Raw genomic sequence first — 10045 nt, 5'->3', positions numbered from 1 at the left:
TGATCCCTTGGGGTTTGTGGCTCCAGTGGTGTTAGAGGCCAGAAAGCTGCAACGCAACTTTATCGAACAGGGACTTGGTTGGGATGAGGCCATTGATAATGAAGATGTTGTGTTATGAGAAAACTGGCTGGAGCAACTTCATGTTCTCAGGGAGGTTAGGATTAGGCGCTGCCTGGAGCCAACAATAAATGTTGAGCAAGAAATTAACAAGCGAGAAATACATATATTTTCGGATGCTTCGCTGGAAGGGTATGGTGCTGTGGCCTACTTGAGAACAGAAAATTGTATTGGTGAAATCGATTGTGTCTTTCTGATGGGAAAAGCCTTGCTATCAAAAAAGGGTGCTATGACAATACCGAGGATGGAACTGACTGCAGCGTTATTGGCAGCCAGAATGTCATCTTTACTAAGGGACGAACTCCAGTTAACTTGTAATGTAATTTTTTGGTGCGATTCAGAGGCAGTATTGCATTGCATCAGAAATCGAAAACGCAGATTTAAGATATTCTTTGCACATCGTTTGGAGGAGATAGGAAGAACAACAAGTGTCGAGTCTTGGCGACATGTTCCTGGAAATTTTAACCCAGCAGACCAGGCGTCAAGGGGGCTAGGTGCAAAAGCGTTTGTCAAATCAGGTCTGTGGGTTAAAGGACCACAATTTCTAAAGTTCTCTGAAGATTTGTGGCCTTGCAAGATGAAATCAAAGGCAGTAGAAGTGCATGCTGAAGTTGCTAATGAAGTTGTAAGCAATCATGCAGAGATCAGTGATCTTAAAGGGGGTGCCACACAGAGGTTAATCTGTCATTTCTCCGATTTGAACCGTTTAAAGGTGGCAGCTTCATGGATATTGCGATTTGGCAGTTTTCTTGCCCAAAAGGCAATTGGAGAAGACAAACCGGAACCGAGGATTCAAGTGTCTGAACTTAAGGCTGTCGAAAGATCTTTGGTGAAGTATGAACAAGTCAAATATTTCTGTGGAATTATAAGTTCGCTAATGAAAAAGCAAGGCAGTGGACGAGTGAACGTGCCTAAATGGCTAAAAAGGCTCAACCCCTTTGTGGAAGGCGGAGTTTTGCGGGTTGGTGGACGTCTAGATGAAGCGCCAATCTCGTATGATCAGAGGCATCATGCAATCTTGCCCTGCGATTTGCATGTTACCAGGTTGTTCGTGAAGGAGGCACATCAGAGATGTGGCCATTCTGGATTTCATCACACTTGCACGCTGTTAAGAGAAAAGTACTGGTTGGAGAAAGCAAGCATAGTAATCCGGAAGATTATTGGCCAATGCGTTGGGTGTCGTCGTCGATACGGGAAATCTGGGAAACAGTTTATGGCTGATTTGCCATATGCTCGCCTTCGTGTAGTGAGGTGAAAAGGTGGGGAGCAATCTTCACATGTATGACTACTCGAGCTGTCCATCTGGAAGTGGCATTTGGTCTCTCCTCTGATGAATTTCTGTTGGTCTTTAGACGTTTTACTATGATGCGTGGTTGTGTTACACACATTTATTCAGACAATGGCACAAATTTTATAGGAGCCGAGAAGATTATGAAGGATGCAATAAGGGGTTGGAATCAGTCATTGATTGTAGATGAGTTTCGGCAAAAGGGATTGACTGGAAATTCAATCCACCAGGCGCAAGTCATTTTGGGGGGAGCTGGGAAAGACAAATTCGATCGGTGAGAAGAATTCTTCTATCTTTGGCAATGGGGAGAACTCACTCGGATTCAACCTTAATGACATTGTTTGTTGAAGTGGCAGCAATGATAAACTCAAGGCCACTTACCCCTTTATCCTTTGCCCCTGGAAGTCAAAAGCCTTTGACTCCCAGTGATTTGTTGCTGTTGAGACCACCTTCGGTTTTGCCACCAGTTGTCACTACAGATCGGGATTGTTATGCTGCTGCTCGCTGGAGGCAAATTCAAAGACTTTCTGATCACTTCTGGAATAGGTTTGTGAAGGAGTATTTGCCATCTATTGCAATCCGTCCAAAATGGAGGGAGCAGCGCAGAAATTTTGCAGTGGGTGACATTGTGGCTATTGTTGACGACGGTCTGCCCAGAGGTCAATGGAAAATGGGCAGGATTTTAGAAGTTTTTTCGGACAAGGTCGGATTCGTTAGATCAGTCTTTGTGAGAATTGGTCATTCTCACGTCCGGAGACCAATTACAAAACTGTGTCTTCTTGTGGAAGCAGATGGAGGTCCCTCTAATGAAGGAAACCCAGAGATAAGGCCTGGTGCCTCCCGTGAAGGGAACCAGGAGATGAGGATGGGTGCATCCCATGAAGGAAACCAAGAGATAAGGCCTGGTGCCTCCCATGAAGGGAACCCGGAGATAAAACCTAAGACAGGGGTGGAGCTGAAGACCCAGAAGCAGGCAGAGAAACTACCTTTGGACGAGGGGGTGAATGGGTCTTGTGAAAGACTCAAAATGAACTTAGGACCCCTTAACTTTGTTTCCTTTTAGTGTTCTTTTCTGTAGTGTTATTGTTTCGCGCGTATTCTCAAGGGGAAAAATATGCTTTCTGTGTTCTTCATATTTTTGGGGGGAGTGTTAAATACGCGCTAATATGTTTATCCTCAATTTTGAATCGTATTGCGGTTAATACTCTCATGCAATGTATTGTGCACCACATGTCGTAAAATAATTTTCTAGAACAGTCATTAGAACTGATTGTTATCATAGTAAATCGTTACAATTTGGAAGAATTTTTATGTAAATTAGTTTTTACTGATATAATAGTTCATTGTTAATCACGGCGGATCTTTCATATTGTTATTGTCAATATTATTATTGTTAAATATGCGTTTTATATTTGTTACATTTGGCAACCCTGAGGTTTTATAATCAGCCGTGCGTTTCACTTGATTGAAAGGTTTTTTAATACTTACCGTAATTTCATGGCTATTATTTTTATCGTTATGAATCTAGACTGATAGGCTATTTAAAAGTGATTTAAAGTGTTATATGTAATTACTACCTTTCCTACTGTGAAACTATTTGGAGTAGTGAACTGATACGTACGTTTTTTGGATCCATAATTCGGGCTTGTGAATTTTCGGGTAATTACATTTTGCATTATTATTAAGTTATTTTGTGTTTATGTTTTGTACTAAATGTCTCTTTTACCTTTATCAGGAACTTATTGGGTAGTTTTATCATCTGTGCCGTATATTTTCATGAGCCAATATCTGCCATTTCTTAGGTATTTATGCCTTTTATTGTTGATGTGCCTAATAGGGCTTTGCTATTACAGCTTTTTTCTTTACCTTACCTTTTCAATTGCTAATTACAGATTGCTTGAATTAACCACGATTACACATGTTGACCTTTGTATCCATTGTATAAGTGGCTTGCTAAACGTGTCGGTAAGATGTGTTTTGACTTCGATATTCTCTGTATTATGTTTTTTTTATGTGGTAACAATTAGTTATATTGTGATCGCTTATTTTTCTATAGCATTATTGACTATAGCTGATTTATTTTTTGTAGAAACTGTCAATGAACGAATGTGTTTGTGTGTGAACGAAATAAAATTGTTCATTCATGTGTGCGACTAAAAGCGGGGTCAACTTTAATAAAGCAAGAATAGTTCAATCAGTACAAATAGTCTTATGCTAAATACCCTCAGTGCATGGCGGCCACTTAGCACTAGAAGAGAGGGCATTTAACAGCGTTTCGACACGAGCATTTAAAATTTTTTGTTTATCTGCTCGTTCTGAGTAATCAATTAAAATCATGACTGAACAAGAACAGTTTGACAGTGCTGCCGCCATGGGCAGGCTTAAGGGACTATATACTCGGGCTGAGAGTATTATGCTAAAACCTGAAGGAAAAAGAGATCTAGAGTTGCTGTTACCTGAAATTGACAAAGCATACCAGGATTTTTGCGAGCTCTGTGTTGATTTAGATGAATCTGCTGTAGTGCCAGGCAGCGAGTTGCGAGTTGTAGATTGGGCAACTGCAAAATCTGAGTTTGATACACGAGTGAGTGAGTGGCTCGAGCAGTGTCAAACCCAATTGAGAGAGCTTACCAGTGCAACCCCTGGTCCTTCTGGATTGGTACACCACTCGCAAAGTGGGGGGAGTCACGTTTCATCTAGTTCATCATCAAAGGCAAGAGCTGCTGAGCTTCGTTTAACAAAATTAAAGTTGAAGGCTGAAAATGAACGGAGAGAAGAGCGTGCTCGAAGGGAAAAATATGAAAGAGAAGTTAAGCTTAAGGAAGAAGAAGAACTTGCTCAGGAAAAAGCTCAGAAAGCACGTGAAGAGGCTGATAAAACTGTTAGAAAATCTCGTGTAAAGGCTCAAAGAGAAGCTTACGAGGCAGAGCAAAGGGACATTGAAGAGCGTAACGAACAGAAAAGGCAGCTTCAGTTACAGGAAGCGGAAAATGAATATTTAGACGAGTTGTCGAAGGCTTCTGGTAGCATAAGATGTGATGTTGTTTCAAAGAAGAATGTGGTAGATGTGCCTGCTTCTGTAAAAGAAATGACCTACCAAATGAAGGTCGAGCCAAGTTTATCTTTTTTGCAGTCCAAGAAAGATGTTGTAAGGGACAATTTAAATGAGAATTTCTATGAGCCTGTTTCACCTCATGGATTAGATGAGAAGAAAAGGTTGCGAGAAGAAGTTCAAGTAAATTGGTCACCACCACAAGTCACAAAAGGGCGTTGCAAGGAAGAATTTGGTGAGAGGTTTTTGCCAAAACCAAAGTTAGAAATGTTTAATGGAAATCCTCTGGAATACCGTACCTTTATAATGAAGTTTGATGTTCATATTGCTGTTAATGTAAATAGTGATGCTCTTAGGCTTGTGTACCTAATGCAGCACTGCAGTGAAGAAGTAAGAAGTGGGATTAAGCACTTTGTTGATGAGCCTAATGATGGGTATGTTAAAGCAAGGAGATACATGGAAAATGAATATGGGGCACCACATCGTATTGCATGTGCATGTGAATCAAGCCTGCTTACAAACCCAAATGTGCCAAGAAATAATCCAAAGGCACTTAGAGACTTTGCTATAAAAGTTAAAAAATGTGTAACTGCCCTACAGAATTACAAATACGCTACAGTATTAGACTCGGTGAAGTTTATTACTTCCATTGCCAAGAAACTGCCAGAACCACTACAAGCTCAGTGGGTTGCATATTCTGCCAGGATTGAAAAACGAGATGGCAGGTATGCCATGTTCGAATGTTTTAATGAATTTGTTGGAGAGGCTGCCGATGTTGCCAATTCAACATTTGGTCGATCAATGTTGTTATCCACAACATCCAGGAAGTCGAATGATGCTGTTGTAAGATCGACAGTGCGAGTTCACAATGTAATGGTTTCAGATTCCGAAAAGAAAATTGGTTCAAATGTTGCTAGTTCATTGAAAGCTAACAGCAGGACATGTCATTATTGTTCAAAAGAACATTATTTGAGCCAGTGCAATAGTTTCATTGACTTGAGTCCGGAAGATCGGAGGTACTTTGTTCGTAAAAAACGTTTGTGCTTCAGTTGCTTTAGTTCCTTACATTTTCAAGGGGATTGTACGAAGAAGAAGGCATGTGCTGAACCAGGCTGTGGCAGTGACAGGCATCATAGGTTGCTGCATCTGTTTAGCCAAAGGCCCTCTCGAAGTGATGCTAAAGAGGTTACAGCAAACACCATGATTGTCCGAGGGGTAGCATGTTATTTAAATGTGGTTCCTGTGACTTTATCTTATGGTGAGAAACGCTTTAGCACCTATGCTCTAATTGATTCAGGGTCCACTGGGACCTTTTGTTTGCGTGAGGTTGCGGACAACCTTGGTTTAACAGGAAAGGCAGTGGGGATCATGCTGTCCTCATTTTTTGGGAGAGAAAGAAGGAAAACCTATTCCTATTCATTTACTGTGCAACCTTTCAAGGAGCAATTGCCAGTTTATCATGTTAAGGAGGTAATGTTGACCGATGTTATACCTGCAAAACCTAGCAACCTTTCAGAGGCAAAGAGTAATTATGCATATTTGCGTGACTTTGAATTTAAGCATATTGAAGGGGGAAGAGTAACAATGTTAATTGGTACAAATGTTCCTGCTATACACATATGCGAAGTTTTGGCTCAAGGTGTAAGCCAAGAGGATCCTGTGGTGGTTAAAACTCCGCTAGGGATATCGTTGCTGGGTGGTAGATCGAACACGCTTTCAATGCAGGCAAATAATGCTGTGCTGGAAGAACTGGAGTCTAAAGTCATGTGCCCAGATGAAAGTTTTAATGTTGTGGCGGAAATAGGAAGAAACCAATCACAGGAAGATCGAAAGGTTTTTAAGGGTTTAGTAAATTCAGTGAAACTGAAAGATGGTCATTACTGTTTACCATTGCCTTGGCGTAATGATGAAGTTGTTTTGCCGGACAACAAGGTTTCTGCTCTCAGTCGTCTAAAATCTCTGGCCCGACGATTTTATAAGGATGACAAGTTAAAGAGAAAGTATGTGGAGAAGATGCAGCTTTACATTGATAGCAGGCATGCAGAAGTCGTTCCTGATGATGAGCTTCAGAATGCTAATCGGATATGGTATCTTCCACATCATCCAGTAGTGAACCCGCACAAACCAGAGAAGCTTAGAATAGTTTTTGACTGTGCGGCAGTGTGCCACGGTGTATCGTTAAATGATGAACTTATGCAAGGACCGGACTTGATAAATTCTTTAGTTGGCGTGCTGTTGAGGTTTCGTCGTGATAGAATTGCTATTGCTGGTGACATTCGCCAAATGTTTCACCAGGTCTGTGTAAACAAGGAAGATTGTGATGTGTTTCGCTTTCTTTGGTGGCCGAATGGGGACATTAGCAAGGAGCCAGTCCCTCATCGTATGTTGGTGCATATATTTGGAAGCAGAAGCTCACCCTGTATAGCAGCTTTCAGTTTGTTGCAGAGCGCAAAGGATTTCGGCTCACTTTATAAACATGATGTAGCTGATGCTGTGAGGCATAGCTTTTATGTCGATGATTGTCTGATTTCGATGAAGGACGAGAACGAGGCAATACAACTTGTTAAAGGGTTAAGAGAAATGCTTCAACGTGCTGGGTTTGAGTTAACCAAGTTCATATCGAATAGTTCTTCAGTGTTGAATTCCATTCCAGTGGATGATAGAGTAACTAGTCCTAGTGAACGGGAGCTAGAGCATGATATGAATGAAAGAATCCTTGGAGTGAACTGGAATGTTCAGGATGATGCCTTTAAGTTCAAGGTTCAGTTAAAGGAGAACAGCTACACACGTCGTGGAATTTTATCAACATTAAACTCACTGTTTGATCCATTAGGCTTTGTGGCGCCTGTGACGTTGGAAGCAAAAATTATTTTGCGGGATCTTGTGGATCAGAACCTTGGATGGGACGACCCGATTGGTGAGCAAGAAGCTACAAGATGGGAAAAATGGCTTCTTCAATTACCCAATTTAGATAAAGTTAGTCTGGAACGGTGTGTTAAACCAAATAATGGCATAGAAGTTGCCAGGCGGGAGCTACATGTTTTCTCTGATGCCTCTAGTGATGGTTATGGCGCTGTGTCTTATCTCAGGTTGATTGATGTTGAGGGAAATGTGTTCTGTTCATTTCTAATGGGAAAGTCTTACTTAGCACAGCGCAATGTGCTAACAATTCCACGCTTGGAGTTAATGGCTGCTGTGGTTGCTGCTCGAATGCACAGTTTTCTGAAACGTGAGATGAAATTAGACGACTGTGATACAACCTTTTGGTGTGACTCACAAGCGGTGTTACATTGCATTCGTAACAACAAGAAAAGATTCAAGATATTTTTCGCTCACCGGTTAAGTGAAATTGAAGAGACAACTGACATAAATGCATGGAGATTTGTGCCAGGAAAGCTGAACCCGGCAGATCAAGCATCTCGTGGCATGACAGCTGTGTCATTTCTTAAGTCAGGAATCTGGTTGTCTGGCCCATCATTCTTAAAGCTTAGTTCAGATGCTTGGCCTGAAAGAATGGCAAGTACGGTTGATGCATTGAATGATAGTGGTGTCATTAGATCTCAAGTTTTATGTCAAGTGGGGGTTGAGCTGTTGGCTCCTATGGATTGTTTGATCAACCGTTACTCTTCTTTGCATGCTCTGTTGAAGTCTACAGTGTGGTTGACTAGAGCCTGCCAATTTCTGTTGGATCGTTGTCATGAAAGAAGAGCCGGTTTAATAAATTTGAGTTCAATTTCTAAGCTGGAGCTGGATAAAGCTGAGCTTTCACTGGTGAAGTATGTTCAACGTCGATGTTACTCTGCCATGATGAACAGAGATATCAAGATTCGAGATGCAAAGACTATGCCTTTGTCTTTGAGAAAGTGTTCTCCAATAATACAAGATGGGGTTATTCGAGTAGGGGGTAGACTGGATTCAGCTCCAATCCCTTATGAACAAAGGCACCCTGCTATTCTTCCTAGAGACTCAAATTTGACAAGGCTTATTGTCATGAAATACCATTGTGAGACCGGCCACGCTGGATTGAATCACACTCGCTGTGCTTTACGTCAAAGATACTGGGTTGAAAATGGCAGTTCTGCCATTCGCTACGTCTTAGATAACTGCCTTCATTGTCGTAGGAGGTTTGGTAGGCCTGGGCAGCAGTACATGGCGGATTTGCCGCCTGCGAGAGTGCAAGTGGGTGAACCACCTTTCACCCATACGGGGGTTGATTGTTTTGGTCCCATTGCGGTTCAAAGGGGACGCAGTTCAATTAAACGATGGGGAGTCATATTTACGTGTATGACGTCACGTGCAATACATTTGGAAGTCGCCTATGATCTGACAACGGATTCCTTTATTATGTGTTTTCGTCGTTTTATGCTAAGAAGGGGTTCTGTATCGCATATGTATTCCGACAATGGTACGAATTTTGTTGGAGCTGAAAGAGTGTTACGAGAAGCTGTTGCATCTTGGAACAAGATGTCTGGTGGCAAAGAGTATGAACAAAGTCATTTGATTTGGCACTTTAACCCACCTGGAGCCAGCCACTTTGGTGGAGCTTGGGAGAGGCTTATTCGGTCTGTACGACGTGTTTTGACATCCACACAAATAGGAAAATCACATACTGATGAGACGTTGTCATCTTTGTTTGTGGAAGTGGAAGCAATTATCAATTCAAGGCCACTTACTCCAGTTTCGTTTGTGCCGGGAAGTCAAAAACCGATAACTCCCAATGATCTGCTGATGGTAAATCCAGACAGAAATTTGCCAATAGTTTGTTCCTCCGAGAAGGATTCCTATGCTGTGCAACGGTGGAAGCAAATACAATTTTTAGCTGATAATTTCTGGAAAAGGTTTGTTAGTGAATACTTACCTACAATAAATCATCGAAGCAAGTGGCTTTTTGGACGAAGAAATTTTCAATACAATGATATTGTTCTGGTAATCGACAACACGATGTCGCGTTCGCAGTGGCCACTAGGTAGAGTGGTAGAAGTCTATCCTGACAAACATGGTGTTGTACGAGCAGTTCAGTTACGAACGCAAAATTCCTACATAAAAAGGCCTATTGCAAAGCTGTGCCTTCTGGCCGAGTCCAAGAAGGGTGTTTCCTGTGATCGAGGAGCAGCGGAAGATGATGATAGCAGTGAGGGCGACTGCCCTGATGATAATCCTAGAGTTCGAGTCGAGATTCTGGTAAACGAGGATCCAGAGGAGGTTCAGAAAGAGAACAGTCCCAGTAAAGGGGCTGAGTCGCTTTAAAGCGGCGCTGAATGACTTTTGTGTTTAAACGCATATGTGTTTTTGTAAATATGTACTCCTTTCTTTCGTTCATATTTGGGGGGAGTGTTAAATATGCGTTTTATATTTGTTACATTTGGCAACCCTGAGGTTTTATAATCAGCCGTGCGTTTCACTTGATTGAAAGGTTTTTTAATACTTACCGTAATTTCATGGCTATTATTTTTATCGTTATGAATCTAGACTGATAGGCTATTTAAAAGTGATTTAAAGTGTTATATGTAATTACTACCTTTCCTACTGTGAAACTATTTGGAGTAGTGAACTGATACGTACGTTTTTTGATCCATAATTCGGGCTTG

The 10045-nt window shown here is 41.5% G+C and overlaps 3 protein-coding genes across 3 annotated transcripts; all 3 read left to right on the top strand.

Annotated features, from left to right (window-relative positions):
* The first annotated feature begins 313 nt into the window (after nt 1-313).
* Nucleotides 314-1372, top strand: LOC145755793 (uncharacterized). Its single transcript, XM_082572040.1, has one exon. It carries the CDS (start codon nt 314-316, stop codon nt 1370-1372), a length of 1059 nt encoding a protein of 352 aa, XP_082428166.1.
* Nucleotides 1373-1706: 334 nt separating this feature from the next.
* LOC145755792 (uncharacterized) lies at nt 1707-2468 on the top strand. The gene has a single exon (XM_082572039.1). It carries the CDS (start codon nt 1707-1709, stop codon nt 2466-2468), a length of 762 nt encoding a protein of 253 aa, XP_082428165.1.
* A 1272-nt stretch (nt 2469-3740) lies between these two features.
* Nucleotides 3741-9704, top strand: LOC145755791 (uncharacterized). The gene has a single exon (XM_082572037.1). The coding sequence runs from the start codon at nt 3741-3743 to the stop codon at nt 9702-9704; it is 5964 nt and encodes a 1987-aa protein (XP_082428163.1).
* The last annotated feature ends 341 nt before the right edge of the window (nt 9705-10045 follow it).

Source organism: Corella eumyota, chromosome 6 (assembly GCF_963082875.1).
Source record: "Corella eumyota chromosome 6, kaCorEumy4.1, whole genome shotgun sequence".
In the NCBI taxonomy this organism is placed as follows: domain Eukaryota; kingdom Metazoa; phylum Chordata; class Ascidiacea; order Phlebobranchia; family Corellidae; genus Corella; species Corella eumyota.
The sequence above is the reverse complement of the archived record's forward strand: the minus strand, read 5'-3'. Positions and strand labels throughout refer to the sequence as shown.